This window comes from Salvelinus namaycush, chromosome 35, assembly GCF_016432855.1.
Source record: "Salvelinus namaycush isolate Seneca chromosome 35, SaNama_1.0, whole genome shotgun sequence".
Lineage (NCBI taxonomy): Eukaryota > Metazoa > Chordata > Actinopteri > Salmoniformes > Salmonidae > Salvelinus > Salvelinus namaycush.
This window is the reverse complement of record NC_052341.1, coordinates 21,052,273-21,072,276: the sequence shown is the minus strand read 5'-3', so window position 1 is coordinate 21,072,276 and position 20,004 is coordinate 21,052,273. Positions and strand designations below refer to the sequence as shown.

The following is a 20,004-nucleotide window of genomic DNA, read 5'->3' as shown; positions in this document are numbered from 1 at the left end:
TTGTAAGGCGGTGGGAGACACTTAAGTACACACATTGGTGCCCTTGGCTGCGTAGTGCGATCAAAGCCAAGTGCGTCATAGAGGAACCCACACACAATCTTGCCCAATGTTTGAGCTGCTGCCCTGAGGAAAGAGATTAAGGGCCCCACTGTTAAGCAATAATATAAGCCTGGCGAGTTTCATTCCATCAGCCATCAGACTGCTGAACAGTGGGACATAGGACAGATGCATGCCCATTACAAGGTCGGAAAGTAGGTCGCAGAGGCTTTGAATAGGTGAAAATGTAAATGTGTGACTTGTGTACTAACTTCCAGTTTTCTGTACTGCATGTGTATTTATATTGTGTTGTTTGTGTATTTGTATACTGACGTCATACTTTATTGTCCATTTACATAGAAATTAATTTAGTATCTCTCACAAGAGGGGAGGAGGACAAAATATAAGGTCATGCTGGCAGCGCCAGTAATTCCCTGGAGGTCCATCCCCTCGTCTTGATGGTGACAGATAGATACACTCTTGTCTCCTGCATACCATATCACCCCTTTGGATGGACCTTTTTATAAGGCCTTCATAGATGCTTCACAAATTATTCAGAAGCAAACATCCAGAGAGTGAAAAAAGGTGATGACACATTTGCCAGATGTAAGGAGGACCTGATACAATAGCTTTTATACTGTATAGTAGGCCAATCAATAGCTTTTAAATTTTTGAAGCATCTATGTAGGCCTTATAAAGGATTTATGAAGGTGTCATAAAGACAGTAGTGGATGGCATCTATATTTTTCCCTCTTACTGTGGTGAGGATGCTAGACTGGCTCTGTATACAGACAGAACAGCACACTCTGTACTCTTGCAGTAATGCCCCCTAAAAAAAACGATCTTACTCCTCAGATTACAATACAAGAATGCTGTCTATGCCTCTGCTTGATCTGTAGAAAACAAATGTTTGACAACTTGTATATCATGTCTATCCCTATATCTAAATGTTTTGAGTAAGGGCTTAGTATGTTGTGCATTTGGCTGTTATGGTATATATGTGTATGAAGGCCCATGTCTAAATAAACAGTAGCAGTCAAAAGTTTGGACACACCTACTCATTCAAAGGTTTTTCTTTATTTTTACTATTTTCTACATTGTAGAATAACACATGGAATCATGTAGTAACCAAAAAAGTGTTAAACAAATCAAAATATATTTAAATTTGACATTCTTTAAAGTAGCCTCCCTTTGCCTGGATTCTCTCAACCAGCTTCATGAGGTAGTCATCTGGAATGCTTTTCCAACAGTCTTGAAGGAGTTTCCACATATGCTGAGCACTTGTTGGTTGCTTTCCCTTCACTGCGGTCCAACTCATCCCAAACCATCTCAATTGGGTTGAGATCGGGTGATTGTGGAGGCCAGGTCATCTGATGCAGCACTCTCCTTCTTGGTCAAATAGCCCTTACACAGCCTGGAGGTGTGTTTTGGGTCATTGTCCTGTTGAAAAACAAATGATAGTCCCACTAAGCTCAAACTAGATGGGATGGCGTATCGCTGCAGAATGCTGTGGTAGCCATGCTGGGTGAGTGTGCCTTGAATTCTAAATAAATCACAGCAAAGGACCATCACACCTCCTCCATGCTTCACGGTGAGAACCACACATGCTGAGATCATCTAAAATCAAATTGTATTAGTCACATGCGCCAAATACAACCTTACAGTGAAATGCTTACTTACAAGCCCCTAACCAAAAAATTGAGTTTAAGAAATAAAAGTAACAAATAATTAAAGAGCAGCAGTAAAATAAAAATAGTGAGACTATATACAGGGGGTACCGGTACAGAGTCAATGTGTGGGGGCACCGGTTAGTCGAGGTAATATGTACATGTAGGTGGAGTTAAAGTGATTATGCATAGATAATAAACAGAGTAGCAGGACCGTAAAGGGGGGGGGGGGGGGGGGGCAGCAATCTGTTCAACTACTCTGCGCCTCACAAAGACACGGCGGTTGGAACCAAAAATCTCAAATTTGGACTCGTTAGCCCAAAGGATAGATTTCCACCGCTCGTGTTTCTTGGCCCAAGCAAGTTTCTTCTTATTGGTGTCCTTTAGTAGTGGTTTCTTTGCAGCAGTTCGACAATGTAGACCTGATTCACACAGTCTCCTCTGAACAGGAAGAGAGATGTTGTTGACAAGATGTTGTGTCTGTTACTTGAACTCTGTGAAGCATTTATTTGGACTGCAATCTGAGGTGCAGTTAATTGCCGATTTTCTGAGGCTGGTAACTCTAATGAACTTATCCTCTGCAGCGAGGTAACTATGGGTCTTCCTTTCCTGTGTCGGTCCTCATGAGAGCAAGTTTCATCGTAGCGCTTGATGGTTTTTGCAATTGCACTTGAAGACACTTTCAAAGTTCTTGAAATGTTCTGTATTGACTGACCTTCATGTCTTAAAGTAATGATGGACTGTCGTTTCTCTTTGCTTATTTGAGCTGTTCTTGTCATAATATGGACTTGGTCTTTTACCAAATAGGGCTATCTTCTTTATTCCAACCCTACCTTATCACAACACAACTGATTGGCTCAAAGAAGAAGAAAAGAAATTCCACAAATTAACTTTTAACAAGGCACACCTGTTAATCGAAATGCACTCCGGGTGACTACCTCATGAAGCTGGTTGAGAGAATGCCAAGAGTGTGCAAAGCTGTCATCAAGGCAAAGGGTGGCTACTGAAGAATCTCAAATTCAAAATATATATTGATTTGTTGAACACTTTTTTTGGTTACTAGATGATTCCATATGTGTTATTTCATAGTTTTGATGTCTTCACTATTCTTCTAAACTCAGCAAAAAAAGAAACGTCCTCTCACTGTCAACTGCGTTTATTTTCAGCAAACTTAACGTGTAAATATTTGTATGAACATAACAAGATTCAACAACTGAGACATAAACTGAACAAGTTCCATAGACATGTGACTAACAGAATTGGAATAATGTGTCCCTGAACAAAGGGGGGGTCAAAATCAAAAGTAACAGTCAGTATCTGGTGTGGGAGATCCGGGCTCTTTCTTCGCTGGCCATGGCAGAACACTGACATTCCTGTCTTGCAGGAAATCGCGCACAGAACGAGCAGTATGGCTGGTGGCATTGTCATGCTGGAGGGTCATTTCAGGATGAGCCTCCAGGAAGGATACCACATGAGGGAGGAGGATGTCTTCCATGTAACGCACAGCGTTGAGATTACCTGCAATGACAACAAGCTCGTTCCGATGATGCTGTGACACACAGCCCCAGACCATGACGGACCCTCAGACCTCCAAATCGATCCCGCTCCAGAGTACAGGCCTCGGTGTAATGCTCATTCCTTCGACGATAAACACAAATCCGACCATCGCCCCTGGTGAGACAGTGAAGAACACTTTTTGCCAGTCCTGTCTGGTCCAGCGACAGTGGGTTTGTGCCCATAGGTGACATTGTTGCTGGTGATGTCTGGTAAGGACCTGCCTTACAACAGGCCTACAAGCCCTTAGTCCAGCCTCTCTCATCCTATTGCGGACAGTCTGAGCACTGATGGAGGGATTGTGCGTTCCTGGTGTAACTCGAGCAGTTGTTGCCATCCTGTACCTGTCCGGCAGGTGTGATGTTCGGATGTACCGATCCTGTGCAGGTGTTGTTACACGTGGTCTGCCACTGCGAGGACGATCAACTGTCTGTCCTGTCTCCCTGTAGCGCTGTCTTAGGCGTCTCACAGTACAGACATTGCAATTTATTGCCCTGGCCACATCTGCAGTCCTCATGCCTAAGTCACGTTCACGTAGATGAGCAGGGACCCAGGGCATCTTTCTTTTGTGGATGCTATCATGATTACGGATAATCCTGAATGAATTATGAATAATGATAAGTGAGAAAGTTACAGACACAAACATCATACCCCCAAGACATGCTAACCTCTTACCATTACAATAACAAGGGAGGTATGATACAGTATTTGAGAGTCTAACTTTCTCACTTATTATTATGATACAGTATTTGAGAGTCTAACTTTCTCACTTATTATTATGCACGATTCATTCAGGATTATCCGTAATCATGATAGCATCCACATTAAAGGTATAAGTGTTTAGAAACATTCTATTCTCATTTACAATAAAATTGACTCCAAAATTACACAATACATTATTTACTATTCATTTCTATTGGGCACAAAATAATCTTAAACACAACCAAAACAAACAGAAGATGTATCGAACAAATTTCAAATCCCTTATATTAAGGAAACCAGACGGCATCACTTTTTTTTTATATATATACGGAAAGCCAGGGGCATGTTCCAACACTCGGACATAATTTACAAACAAAGCATGTGTTTAGTGAGTCCGCTAGATCAGAGGCAGTAGGGATGACTGTGGATGTTCTCTTGATGAGTGTGTGAATTAGACAATGTTCTTGTCCTGCTAAGCGTTCAAAATGTAATGAGTACTTTTGGTTGTCAGGAAAAACGTTACTACATTCCAAAAGAAAGTTGTCAAAAATATATAAATAGTAAAGTACCCTAAAAAACGAAAGCAGTATTTTTAAACTACTTTACACTACTATTCTCAGGTGTTTTGAACGTGGCATTGCCATTTTCCACGAGCACGTGAAGCCAGCAGAAGTCTAACAGAATGGAGATATCATTGGGGTTGCTCCCCCCTCCCAACAAGTTTTCCTCAAATTTTTGCAGGATTACAACGGATAGATAATATTCTGTCAACCAATGGTGTCACGCCTTGCCTACATCGCGCAAGGATGTTAATATTCATAATGGCAGAGAAGAGCACCTATCGGGGTAGGGCTGTTGTATATTTTCTACTCTACGAGGTGCGATTTCTCTTGACCAAGAAACGTTTTTTTGTTGGATTATTTGGAGAATCGGTCAAAATCTGAGAGGTTCACTAATGAGAGGTTCACTAATGTCGAGTCGTTCGCTGTGTCACTATCTCTGAATTGATAGGCTACTTTTTTCACGGACAGGAGATTGTTAGGGTAGTCCAGGATTCATTGTTGAAGTAGCCTATCTTTAAATTTAGTTGTTGCGTAATTACCAGCAAAAATGTCTGGAGAGACGATCACCAAGATTGAAACCTTCAAGGGTTCACCGGGTGCGTTTCCCGTGGTATTGAAGAAAATAATGGAAATGCCCCCACCGAATTTACTCGAGGGCGACGATGGTGAGTCTAGATGCTTCTGTGTGGGGTTTACACGCACGGTTTGTTATAGGCAACAAACTGAGAAGAGGCCGAATTGTACCGGGTGAAGCCGAATGCGAATACAATTTATGCAAAGTAGTAGCCTAAAATTGATAGGCTTACACAAAATCACACCCTGTCTGTTTGTTTCTATAGTGTTATGATCAACCAAGCATTCAGGTATCCCTTCATCTGAATTTTAACAAAAATTAGGTAGCTGCACTTCAGTCCTGTGGTTCTGAGACTACACAGTTGACAGTAAATTATTCTCTCCCCACTCCCTTCAACTCTCCTCCTCACCACTAACTAGGCAGGTTTCCATTTACTCATCTCTATTCGACAAAAGCAATGTCGCAAAAAAAGAAAATGCGACAAATGTAATGGAAACGGCAGATATAGTAGACATTTTCTAAAGATATACTTTTCCCCCCCCCCTTCCGTTCGATAGGGGTGGATTATTCTTCTGACGAACTTTCTTTATTGCGACAAATGATGATTGAGACAGTGTTTTTCGAATGAACGATGATTTCCGTATCATTATGAAGGAATGCGGGGCGCTGTTGTCATACAGGCTTAAGCCAATTTATTTGCTCAAATGTGTAGTGGAAACACTTACACCACATTTTTTCCCGATGCTGTTAATGGAAAATGGATAGTGATTTTCAGGTCACAAAGTCCGAGTTGGATGACCGTTGAAAACGATTTTCCCAGTCGGAGGTCGTTTCTTTTCGAGTTACCAGTGGTCTTGAACGCATTGAAGCAGGAGGTTCTTCAGTTCCCAGTTGTTCTGAGAACTGCATATATTAGTAGGCTAGGTCACATATTCGTCTGGTTAGTGTCAAGGTCCCCTTTCCACCAAATAGTGATGTAGGCCTAATATTTAATCATATCTCTTCCATTGGTTGAAATATGGTGCTTGCGTGATCAGATTTGTGGGTTTGGTTCTCACATGGACCACTTATATGGAATATGTCCTGAGTGTAAATGGATAAAACCATTTACTGAATGACCATGTCAAATAAACCCATTTACAATGCTCATCTTCTCTCAACTTGTTTTATCATGCTTGCCATAACCCATAACATTAAGCAAGGCTCTTCTGTTTTGATGCCACAGACAATGACAAGGATAAGCTTTTTACGGGGGACAATGTGGACCTTGGAGGAGGGAGCGGGATGGGTCCGTCGGCCGCCCTGACCCCCGCCATCTGGGACAAGACCATCCCGTACAACAGGGAGACCTTCCACCTGGAGTACATGGACCTGGAGGAGTTCCTCATCGAGAACGGCATCCCCACCTCGTCCCTGGACAATGCTCTCAACATGAAAATTGCAGAGAAGAAGACAACCAGCACCGCGACAGCCCCAGACGCCCCAATCTCCCTGCTGCCAGTCCTGGAACTAGACCAGTGTGAAGAGGAGGTGGTCACCATCACCCTCAACAGTGCTGATATCACAGGCAACACCGGTAGGCTACACCTGTGAAATCATTAGAGCCTTATGCCCTAATGGTCTGTTAGTGTTATTACATAGAGAATTACCCTATTAGTTACATGGTATAATACATAATTAATACAAAGCGTGACTCATGTGTTTAAGATCAAAGTAAACCAAGTAAGTTGTTCTGCCATAGACAGTCAGACATGTCTGAGCACCAAGGGCACACATGACACATGTACGAAGAAACACATACTGGTTTGTTTGAATGTCATTCAAGGCTGTATGTACTGTTGTGTGTGCTGCTGTAGATGGTGGTAAAAATAGATCCTAGCTGTTGTTCTGCTGAGTGGTCAAGACAACTGTGGTGTTTATTACGAGCTGACGTACAGACGTGGGCTGGGCTACATGAGGCCATCTTTATCGAATGTAGAAGCCTGGATTTATTTTAATATTCTCCAGTTCAGGATATAAACAGGTTAGAGCCAAATGTATGTTTCTACAAGAATTAAATTACTTGCAGTCTCACCGAACAGAATGTTCCATTTACATTGGGAGCATTTATTTAATCAACCTGTTAGGTTCTGAACAAATAGTAATGACTCAAACGGACGACTAGAAAAAGCTCAAGCCAAGTTTATTCATCCCATTGGGTCATACAGCTGAAAAGACAAGATATGAAGACAGAAGTACATATTTTAGAACCTCCTACTAGGCGGGGTCAACTCCTTACACATCTAGACAGCCAATACATGTCTGTTGCTAGGCAGGAACTTAATTGGTTCCTCTTACTGGTGTAGTCATGGCCCTGCCTGATGCTAGAACTTTTGTGGGCGTGGAAGTGTATGTGTGTGAGATAGGACTGTAAGAGGGTCGTTGTGGTGGGCCCCTCTGGACCCCCTTCCAGAGGTTTCTTCTCACTTCTGCTGACTTGACCTCAAGCCGAATTCCTCGTTCTTATTTAGTTCCGCAGCTGGCTTGCCTTATCAAAGATTAACTTTTGCCCTTTGCTTCCCTCAGTAACTTTCGATACACATTCCTTATTCACCCTTCATTGTCACAGAATATAAACAGTTATCATACATGTAAGGAAATCCATATGTTCTTATATAGTGACAGGAATAAGTATATTTCAAGTTAGAACCCAACAAACCAAAACGGTATACTTGAAACCTTAACCTAATGCTTGGTCACCTGTATCTCCCTCACAGAGGTGGTGACAGACAAGGACAGGCTGACCCCTGAAACCATCGACCCGGAGGAGATTGAGGTGAACGTGAACTTTGATCCGGACCCTACAGACCTGGTCCTGTCCAGCGTTCCTGGAGGAGAGCTGTTCAACCCACGCAAACACAAGTTCTCAGAGGAGGAACTCAAACCACAGCCCATGATCAAGAAGGCCAAGAAGGTGTATGTACCTGAGGATTCTAAGGTAAGTCAGAGACATGGAGGTCGGAAACGATGATAAGGGTGTGGTAGGTAGCTGTATACGTTTTCTTTTCAAATTCCAAGAAGAGAAATAGGATGTTTTAAAAAATTGTTATTTAATTGTGGTTTATAGTACCACCAGTTAGTTCATAGAACAGTGGTCACCAACTGCGACTGGTCGATCTTCAAGGCATTCCTAGTCGATCACCAAACATTCCTGTGGAAAAGCCAATGATTATAAGGCTTGCTCCTTTTTTTTTTGTTGCCACTGTTGGGAGATCTGTGGCTAAATCGAGGGTCACCGTGCCTACAGCTTCCAGCAAAGTTTGATACTAGCCTACATGAGATTTCATAACTTTTAAAAACCATGACCTGAGAGATACTGTAAAGAGCTGCTGTTTTTATGAGTGAGTTCATGTTTAAGTTTTTATTCAGCACTGTCAACACTGTTTTTATTCAACACTATTACACAACATAAAATGCGCTTCTTCGTACTACCGCTCGCGCTGCAGCTGCTTTGAATTAGTAGCCAAGTGTATTGATAGCCCTGCGTTTTTATTATTAGCAGCTTGCCGTGTCTATTTTAATATCGAGAAATATTTCACTTTCTCTGGTCATAGGAACATGCATGAGGCAGATGCTGATGCGGTGCGACTCGAGTTTCGCCATCAGGTGGAAAACTGTGTCCGCTCTCTCTGGTCAGTCTCACCGGAGGAAAGGGAGAAAGGGACCGAGAGAGGCGGACCCTCTGCTGCTCTCTCCCTCCCTCCGCTGAGACTAATGCCTTGTTCAAAACAAATGGAAACTCAGAACTTGGACATCTCTGACTTCAGTCTGTTCAAGACAAATGGGAACTCCGGAAAAGAAATAGATCCGGCTGGGGAAAAATCTTTTTGAACGGTCATCCAACTCCGAATTCCAAGTCGGAAACTCGGGACTCTTTCTAGCACTCACACCTGAAGATCACTGACTTCATGATTTAAAAAAATATATATATATATTTTTTCCAGAGTTCCCAGTTGTCTTGAAAGCACCATGATCATCAGATGCAGGTACAAATTATTTAAATTTATGCTCAGCTGTGCCTTGTAAGTGCTACACAAACTGATCTATTTTGTTATCAAAGCTCAAGTGTTAAAATATACTGAACAAAAATATAAATCAGTCAATTGAAATAAATAAATTGGGCCCTAATCTATGGATTGGGCAGGCCCACAGCCATGGATGGGTCTGGGATGGCATAGGCCCACCCACTATGGAGCCAGGCCCACCCAATCAGAATTAGTTTTTTCAAACAAAAGGACTTTATTACAGACCGAAATACTCCTCAGTTTCATGAGCTACCCGGGTGGTTGGTCTCAGACGAAAAAGCCGGATGTGGAGTTCCTGGGCTGGTGTGGTTTTACGTGGTCTGCGGTTGTGAGGCCGGTTGGACGTACTGCCAAATTCTCTAAAATGACATTGGAGGTGGCTTATAGTAGAGAAATTAACATGAAATTATCGGGCTACAGCTCTGGTGGACATTCCTGCAGTCAGCATGCCAATTGCACGCGCTCTCAAATTGACATCTGTGGCGTTGTGTGACAAAACTAGACATTTTAGAGTGGCCTTTTATTGTCCCCGGCACAAGGTGCACCTGTGTAATCATGTTGTTTAATCAGCTACTTGATATGCCACACCTGTCAGGTGGATGGATTAACTTGGCAAAGGAGAAATACTCCTAACGAGGATGTAAACTAATTTGTGCACAACATTTTAGGGAAATACGCTTTTTGTGAGTATTGAACATTTCTGTTATCTTTTATTTCAGCTCATTAAACATTGGACCAACACACTACATGTTGCGTTTTATATTTTTGTTCAGTGTATATAATATTGTCTGAGAAGAACAATATTGCCAGGCATATAGCTAATGTGCTGTGAGAACGTATTCGGCCTACCTACTGCACAAACCTCATTCCTACAGAACTGTTTTTATTAGGTTAATGTAAAAAATGCAACAACAACAAAATGATAATCTGAGCAGTTGATCTCTGCTTGCTTTTTGACTATAGCTCAGCCTTCAACACCATAGTACCCTCCTAGCTCATCATTAAGCTTGTAGCCCTGGGTCTGAACCCCGCCCTGTGCAACTGGGTCCTGGACTTCCTGACGGGCCTCCCCCAGGTGGTAAGGGTAGGTAACAGCACCTCCACTTCGCTGATCCTCAACACGGGCCCCACAAGGGTGCTTGCTCAGCACCCTCCTGTACTCCCTGTTCACCAATGACTGCGTGGCCATGCACGCCTCCACCTCAATCATCAAGTTTGCAGACGACACAACAGTAGTAGGCCTGATTACCAACAATGACGAGACAGTCTACAGGGAGGAGGTGACGGCCGTGGTGGAGTGGTGCCAGGAAAATAACCTCTCCCTCAACGTCAACAAAAATGAAGGAGCTGATCGTGGACTATAAATCAAATTTTATTTGTCACATTCGCCGAATACAACCTTACAGTGAAATGCTTACTTACAAGCCCTTAACCAACAATGCAGTTTTAATTTTTAAAAAGTTTTAAAGTATTTACTAAAATAAACTGAAGTATAAAAAAAAAAAAAATAATTAAGGAGCAAGAATAAAATAACATTAGCGAGGCTATATATATATAGGGGGTACCGGTACAGAGACAATGTGCGGGGGCACTGGTTAGTTAAGGTAATTGAGGTAATATGTACATGTAGGTAGAGGTAAAGTGACTATGCAAGGATAATAAACAGAAGCAGCAGCATAAAAATGGCAGGGGGGGGGTGGACAATGCAAATAGTCCGGGTAGCCATTTGATTAGCTGTTCAGGAGTCTTATGGCTTGGGAGTAGAAGCTGTTAAGAAGCCTTTTGGACCTAGAGTTGGCGCTCCGGTACCACTTGCTGTGCGATATCAGGGAGAACAGCCTATGACTAGGGCGGCTGGAGTCTTTGTCAATATTTTGGACCTTCTTCTGACACCACCTAATATAGAGGTCCTGGATGACAGGAAGCCTGGCCCCGGTGATGTACTGGGCCGTACACACTACCCTTTGTAGTGCCTTGCGGTCGGAGGCCGAGCAGTTGCCATACCAGGCGGTGATGCAACCAGTCAGGATGCTCTCAATGGTGCAGCTGTAGAAATCTTTGAGAATCTGAAGACCCATGCCAAGTCTTTTCAGTCTCCTGGGGGGGAATAGGTATTGTCGTCCCCTCTTCACGACGGTCTTGGTGTGTTTGGAACATGATAGTTTGTTGGTGATGTGGACACCAAGGAACTTGAAGCTCTCAATCTGCTCCACTACAGGGGATGTGCTCGGTCCTCCTTATTCTGTAGTCCACAATCATCTCCTTTGTCTTGATCACGTTGAGGGAGAGGTTGTTATCCTGGCACCACACTGCCAGGTCTCTGACCTCCCTATAGGCTGTCTCATCGTTGCCGGTGATCGGCCTACCACTGTTGTGTTGTCGGCAAACTTAATGATGGTGTTGGAGTCGTGCTTGGCCATGCAGTCATGAGTGAACAGGGAGTACAGTAGGGGACTGAGCACGCACCCCTGAGGTGCCCCCGTGTTAAGGATTAGCGTGGAGGATGTGTTGTCAACTACCTTACCACCTGGGGGCGGCCTGTCAGGAAGTCCAGGATCCAGTTGCAGAGGGAGGTGTTTAGTCCCAGGGTCCTTAGCTTAGTGATGAGCTTTGAGGGCACTTTGGTGTTGAACGCTGAGCTGTAGTCAGTGAATAGCATTCTCACGTATGTGTTCATTTTGTACAGGTTTCTGGGACAATGGTGTTGATGTGAGCCATGACAAGCCATGACAAGCCTTTCAAAGTGGGATTTCTTATAAGCGTCCGGAGCTCTACCCATTAGCTCAGTGCGGATGTTGCCTGTAATCCATGACTTCTGGTTGGGGCACGTACGGTCACTGTGGGGATGACGCCATCGATGCACTTATTGATGAAGCCAGTGACTGATGTGGTGTATTCCTCAATGCCATCGGAAGAATCCTGGAACATAGTCCAGTCTGTGCTAGCAAAACAGTCCTGTAGCTTAGCATCTGTGTCATCTGACCACTACCTTATTGAGCGAGTCACTGGTACTTCCTGCTTTAGTTTTTGCATGTAAGCAGGAGTCAGGAGGATGGAGTTATGGTCAGATTTGCCAAATGGAGGGAGTGGAAGAGCTTTGTACGCGTCTGTGTGTGTGGAGTAAAGGTAGTCTAGAGTTTTTTTTTCTTTTCTTCTGGTTGCACATTTAACATGCTGGTAGAAATGAGGTAAAACAGATTTAAGTTTCCCTGCGTTAAAGTCCCTGGCCACTAGGAGCGCTGCCTCTGGATGAGCGTTTTCTTGTTTGCTTATGGTCTTATACAGCTTGTTGCGTGCCGTTTTAGTGCCAGCATCGGTTTGTGGTGGTAAATAGACAGCTACGAAAAACATAGATAAACTCTCTTGGTAAATAGTGTGGTCTATAGCTTATCATGAGATCCACTACCTCAGGCGAACAAAACCTTGAGACTTCCTTATTATTAGATTTCGTGCACAGCTGTTATTTACATGTAGACACAGACCGCAGAACATAGATAAACTCTCTTGGTAAATAGTGTGGTCTATAGCTTATCATGAGATCCACTACCTCAGGCGAACAAAACCTTGAGACTTCCTTATTATTAGATTTCGTGCACAGCTGTTATTTACATGTAAACACAGACCGCCACCCCTTGTCTTACCGGAGGCAGCTGTTCTATCTTGCCAATGGAAAACTCAGGCAGCAGTATGTTATTCATGTTGTCGTTCAGCCACGACTTGGTGAAACACAAGATATTACAGTTTGTAATGTCCCGCTGGTAGGATAGTCTTGATTGGAGCTCACCCATTTTGTTATCCAATGATTGCACGTTGGCTAATAGGACTGATGGTAGAGGGGGATTACTCACTCACCGTCAGATACTTATAAGGCACACTGACCTACGTCCCTGATATCTCCGTCTCGTCTTCATGCGAATGACGGCGATTTGGGCCTAGGGAGCACACCCCAATCCACATCGACGGGACCGCAGTGGAGAAGGTGGAAAGCTTCAAGTTCCTCGGCGTATACATCACTGACAATCTGAAATGGTCCACCCACACAGACAGTGTGGTGACGGCGGTGCAATAGAAGGCTGAAGAAAGTTGGCTTTGCCCCAAAGACCCTCAAACTTTTACAGATGCATAATTGAGAGCATCCTGTTGGGCTGTATCACCGCCTGGTACGGCAACTGCACTGCCCGCAACCACAAGGCTCTCCAGAGGGTGGTACGGTCTGCCCAACACATTACCAGGGGCACACTGCCTGCTTTCCAGGACACCTACAGCACCCGGTGTCACAGGAAGGCCAAAAAGATAATCAAACCACCTGAGCCACGGCCTTTTCACACTGCTATCATCCAGAAGGCGAGGTCAGTACAGGTGCATCAAAGCTGGGACCGAAAGACTGAAAAACAGCTTCTATCTCAAGTGACTCAAAAACAAGATGGCTACCGGCAAGTTCGGCATGGTGGCAGCACTTTTACTTTGTTTGTTTTAAATGTTACTGGAAATAATTGCATCTGCTATTTAGATGAAAGAATAGTAAATTCTCAGCAACTTCTCAGTCATGCAAACACTTTTGATGACACTTTTGATGGCATCACTTTTGATGGCAGCACTTCGGATTTGGAAGGAATGTTATATACCAAACTTTCATAGCGCCTTGGCACAAACCAAAACGATCATCGAAATCCAGTCTGAAATCACAAATTAATGGTGGAGATCTTATAATAACTCTATGCCTTCTCTTATCGGGTGATATCCATCAATGCCCTGGACCTCACTTTATCACGAACCCCATCAAACGGCCTATGCACCCATGCTACTCTTGCGAACGGTGGATATAGAGTAACGGCAAAGCTTTGGTATGTTTGGAATGCGCGCAGTGGATTCATTTAAAATGCAGCGATTCTAGGTTTGGGCAAGGGGTCAACGAAGCTTACCGTTGCTGTCGGTGTGCTGTACCCGCAGGTTGTGTGAGCATTGAAGGTGGAGTGGGACCAAAGGACTTACCGAGGGTGGAGAGTGCACCGGAGGAGGGGCGGTCCACAGCGGAGCGGAGGCAACCAGAGGCGAGTGACGGTGGACACGGTGGTGAGGACGATGGATTGGCACCTGGGGAGGGGTGCTCCATGGCGACAGAGGCCACCGGAGGCAGGGCAATGGGAAGATGGCAGCGCAGTGGGAGGCGTGTTACAAGTGGATCGGGAATTCAATGAGGCCTTTGGGAAGAAGGGCTTACATTTTGTGCACTTAAACGTCTGAAGCCTCCTACCGAAGATCGATGAGATACGCCTGTTGTTTTTGCAAATCAGAGGTGTCTTATGTTTTACTGAGACATGGTTGGATTCATCTGTTTGTGACTCAGAAATTGAGATAGGTAATTACTCTGTTGTCAGGAAGGATCGGAATCGGAACGGTGGGGGAATATGTGCGTTTGTAAGATCAGACATTGCTTTTAACATCAGATCGGATTTAACCGCTAATCTAGAGATTGTCTGGCTGGATATCTGCCTTCCCAAAACCAAGCCGATTTTGTTGGGTGTGTGTTATAGGCCGCACAAGCAGAATGCATTCTATGAAGGTCTTAAAATTGTGTTGTTAAACTGTAATGATTCCCTGTTGAAGGAAATCATTTTGTTAGGGGATTTCAATACTGATGTCTGCAAGAATAATAGCCCAACCCACAGTGTATTTATGCACTTTTGTAGATCACTTGCTCTGACCCAAATGATTAAACATCCCACCAGGATATGTGAAACAGTACAATTGACTTAATATTGGTGTCTGATCAATCTAAAATATACTCCCATTAGACGGGTCATGGTAAAGCAGAGATCTAGCCCTTGGTTCAATCATGAGATTCTAGAATCTATCCAAGCAAGGAATAAGGCCTTTAAGAAATTTAACAACTCTCAAGAGCCGCATGATTTTGTCCTATATAAACGTCACAGAAATGAAGCACAGAGCGGCATGGATGAAGCTAAGAGGGGTAACTTTACTGAGTAAAGCATTGAAAACAAAAATTACCCTAAAAAGCTTTGGAAATCATTTAAGGAACTAGGCTGTAGTAGTACTACCAAAAACAAACTGAACATCAAAGGGGAGATGGTATATGAAAAAGCAGAGGTTGCCAATGAATTCAACTTTTTTTTTTTTTACTTCTGTTGCCAGCAACCTGGTTAGCAAGCTGCCCACCAGTTCTGGTTTGTATGGAAGCAACCAAGTCAAGAAGTATTATGTAAAGTTAGGGGTTCAGACAAACTCTTTTTCTTTTGCAAAGACAGCCAAAATAGTCAGTATGCTGACAGAGCTTAAATGTTCCAAAGCCACAGGCCTGGATAATATTCCTGCAAGGTTTCTTATAGATTTTGCTGAGCAAATTGGCCCTTGTATTACACATATCGTTAATCTCTCTCTTGAACAAGGCACCTTTCCCAGGGACATGAAACAAGCTAAAGTTATACCTCTGTATAAGAAGGGGATAAAGTCTGACCCTGGGAATTATAGGCCTGTATCTATCCTCTGTGTAACAGCAAAGATCCTGGAGAGAATTGTACATGAGCAAATGTATGAATATGTTAACAAACAGGGTCTAATGTATGATTTTCAGTCTGGTTTTTCGAAAACATACTCCACTGATTCATGTCTACTTTACTTGACTGACTTCATCAGGAAAGAGATTGATGAGGGAAATCTGTGTGGAATGCTACTGCTTGACCTACAGAAGGCCTTTGATACTGTCTCCTAATTTCCAAACTGGAGGCACTGGGGTTAAGCAGTATCCCTCTAGGCTGGGTAAAGTCCTATTTATCAGGGAGGGAGCAAGTAGTAGAGGTTAATGGTTCACTGTCTCAGGCAAAACCAATGAGTTGTGGCGTTCCGCAGGGGAGCGTGCTTGGGCCTCTGCTGTTTTTATTGTATATTAACGATATGAAAGATGCTTGTTCTTGCTGTCTTTTTCTTTATGCGGATGACTCTACACTTCCGGTGTCTCACAAAAGTAAAACTATGTTGGAGAGCATACTTAGCACAGAGCTTACTAACATTAGCAAATGGCTTGTAGATAATAAGCTATCTCTGCACTTAGTGAAAACTGAAGCAATTATTTTTAGATCCAGACCTAAATTGTGTAGGTCGTCTGAAATCAGAGTGGAGTTAGGGGTGAGGTGCTGACTACTAAAACCTCTGTTAGCTACTTGGGATGTATCCTTGATGGAAGCATGGGAGGTGTGAGCATGGCCAATAAGGTGCTAGGGAAGGTTAATGCCAGGACTAAGTTTTTGGATAGGAAGTCCAAGCTGCTTGATAAGGACTCCATGAAAGTGCTAGCTACTGCCCTCATTCAATGCCATTTTGACTATGCTAGTACTTCCTGGTTTGGGAGCTTATCTAAACTTATGAAGGGGAAGCTTGTCGTGGTAATTTCCTGTATTACTAAATGAGGAGAATTATAAACCACACACCAGTCAGAGTTATACTTAAACTTCAACTTTAATTATACGAGCTTCACCATAGCCCTTTGACTCTCAGATCAATTCAGTGTCGATAATGAATTCTGAGAGTGCCTATAAAAGAATACCAGTATCTTTTATAGCCAAGATACACCCCTCTCAACTTACATGACGAACAACAGATCTTAGGAACAGTTCACAAATAAAGACTTTTACTTGAGAGAGGAGAATCCCATAGCCAGATAGCATTAGCTATAAATTATCATTCAGTTTGGTCTCTAAGACGAGGTTCTAATCTCGTTCCTGGTACTTCATAGTACCAAAACATCAACTCATCCAATGGCATATATCAATTGTCAACTTTAGATACTCCCATCTCAAGAACACCCCACTCCTGGACAAGCTCACTGAGGGGAGTGACTTGCGCACAGACATTGTGGAGCCAAGAGATAATTGGTTCCCACTTAATCATCCCTTCACATGGTTTAACAGATACATTCACATATGAAGACAATGTTCCATTCTGACCTCTTCCCCTTCTGATATTCTGCATAGCACCAGATGGTTTAACAGATACATTCACATATGAAGACAAGCCTGACCTCTCCCCTCTCTGGGCCCCAAGTGACTTTTCCCTAGCTGAGAAGGGAAAAGTTTAACTGCCAACAGTATAGTCCAAAAGGAGACATTCTAATGACAAGTATCTCACATAAGCATATTATGTAAATCAAACATCTTATTTATCTATGTTACCTAACTAATTCTGATTCAGCTCCCACAAGCTCCAGATAGCCCAGAATAAGCTGATCAGGGTAGTAATGCAGGTGAGTCCACGTACTCACATAGGCAGCAGCTGCTTTCAGGAACTAAACTGGCTGCCTGTTGAGGCTAGGGTGTCCCAGATTAGACTAGGTTTGGTTTACGGTCCTGCGCCCAGGTATCTAAGTGATTATTTTCCTCGTGTTAGGGATGCACACAATCACAGCACCAGATCAGGTGTTGCTGATGTGTGCTTATTCAGGTTCAGGAGTAATGCTGGGAAAGGTATTTTCTTGTATACTGGAGCCTCAGAATAGAATGAGTTGCCTCTGCCTATAAAAACAACGTCCTCTCTGGACAGCTTTAAAAAATAAAGTAAAAATATGTTTGATGTCTTCTGTGCCCATATGAATAACCCCTATGATGTAACTGGAATGATGAGATAGATGTTCTTCTATGTTTTTGTTTTATTATTTCACTGCCATACTGTGTTTGGTCTTGTATAGCCATCTTGTCTCAAGAGGACCACAATGGAAATAAGTCCCAGACTTTGTGTTATCCTCGATGAGTTTATTCATGTGCATGTATGGCTTTTAAGTTTTATGTGTGCTTGTTTTTTTAAATGGTCGAATTAATAAACTAAACTAAAATCAGACTGTTAAATAGCCATCACTAGCTGGCTACCACCCGACTACTCAACCCTGCATCTTAGAGGCTGCTGCCCTATATACATAGACATGGAATGACTGGCCACTTTAATTATGTAACAGTAGTCACTTTAATGTTTACTCATTTCATCTGTAAAAACTGTATTCTATTCTCCTGTATTTTAGTCAATGCCACTCCGACATTGCTCGTCTTAATATTTATATATTTCTTAATTCCATTGTTTTACTTTTAGATTTGTGTATTGTTGTGCATTGTTAGATACTACTACACTGTTGGAGCTAGGAACAAGCATTTTGCTACACCCGCAACATCTACTAAATATGTGTATGTGACCAATAAAATTTGATTTGACTGCGAAAGTGATCTTGACTCAAACGTTGGTGACCACTGTCAAAGAGCATTCAGTCATTCTGAAGGTCTTTTTAAATTACCTAGCGCCAGTGAGGGGACAACTAGCTTTTGCTTTTTAACAAAGCTTTCAATAACTTAGCAGCGACATTGGATGCTTTCAATAACACTGCAGTGACATTGAATTGAAAGCATGCTCTCATCATCAAGGTCGCTTTCAATAACAACCTTGTTCTCTCTGCTCTTTCTCTGTCCCCCTCCTCCTCACAAGGATGAGAAGTACTGGCAGAGGAGGAAGAAGAACAACGTGGCGGCGAAGCGTTCCCGGGACGCGCGCCGACTCAAGGAGAACCAGATCACGGTGCGGGCGGCGTTCCTGGAGCGTGAGAACACGGCACTACGACAGGAAGTGGGCGAGCTACGGAATGACTTTGCCCGCAGCAAGAATGTTGTGGCCCGCTACGTGGCCAAATTCGGAGAGCTGTAAGGGACCAAACACAGACAACTGCCGGCCGTTGCACACAGATTGCATCAGCTAGTCACTTCATTTTGGTCAGATCACTAAGTAGCAACATCCTTTGTCATAAATCAATTGTAAATACCCACTGTTGCACTACTCACATTAGCTGCATACGAAACAATGAGAGACAGTGATTTGCGGTAAATATGAGCTCCTCAGTGAGACAGATAAGGAAACAATGACATCACGTTGAGGTGGAGAAAGGCAGGCATATTATTGCAATGAATACACTACAAAATGTTCAAATACAAAATAACCAGTGAGACATGACCTTGTGATTCGCTCCTTTATAACACAATACTCCCTGTATAACACAAGTTTGATGGGTAAAATTGATGAATAATGTGGTAATGAAACATTAACTTTCCGTCATCACCTCATGTTAACTCCCCGTCTTCCTTTCCTGGTAAATAATCTACTTTTTCTCTTCTCTTTCAAGTGCATTGCTGGAAGACCAGTAGACTATTGTTGATTTACAGTGGGGAAAAAAAGTATTTAGTCAGCCACCAATTGTGCAAGTTCTCCCACTTAAAAAGATGAGAGAGGCCTGTAATTTATCATAGGTACACTTCAACTATGACAGACAAAATGAGAGAGAAAAAAAATCCAGAAAATCACATTGTAGGATTTTTAATGAATTTATTTGCAAATTATGGTGGAAAATAAGTATTTGGTCAATAACAAAAGTTTATCTCAATACTTTGTTATATACCCTTTGTTGGCAATGACAGAGGTCAAACGTTTTCTGTAAGTCTTCACAAGGTTTTCACACACTGTTGCTGGTATTTTGGCCCATTCCTCCATGCAGATCTCCTCTAGAGCAGTGATGTTTTGGGGCTGTTGCTGGGCAACACGGACTTTCAACTCCCTCCAAAGATATATATATTTTTTTTTTTTTCACTCAAAATCTCACGATACATGGCCCCATTCATTCTTTCCTTTACACGGATCAGTCGTCCTGGTCCCTTTGCAGAAAAACAGCCCCAAAGCATGATGTTTCCACCCCCATGCTTCACAGTAGGTATGGTGTTCTTTGGATGCAACTCAGCATTCTTTGTCCTCCAAACACGACGAGTTGAGTTTTTACCAAAAAGTTCTATTTTGGTTTCATCTGA

The 20,004-nt window shown here is 42.9% G+C and overlaps 1 protein-coding gene across 1 annotated transcript; it reads left to right on the top strand.

Annotated features, from left to right (window-relative positions):
- The first annotated feature begins 4,840 nt into the window (after positions 1–4,840).
- LOC120029990 (thyrotroph embryonic factor-like) lies at positions 4,841–19,154 on the top strand. Its single transcript, XM_038975306.1, has 4 exons — positions 4,841–5,187; positions 6,322–6,672; positions 7,853–8,073; positions 18,641–19,154. Exons 1-4 carry the CDS (start codon positions 5,070–5,072, stop codon positions 18,854–18,856), a joined length of 906 nt encoding a protein of 301 aa, XP_038831234.1. The 5' UTR covers positions 4,841–5,069; the 3' UTR covers positions 18,857–19,154.
- Positions 19,155–20,004: the final 850 nt, after the last annotated feature.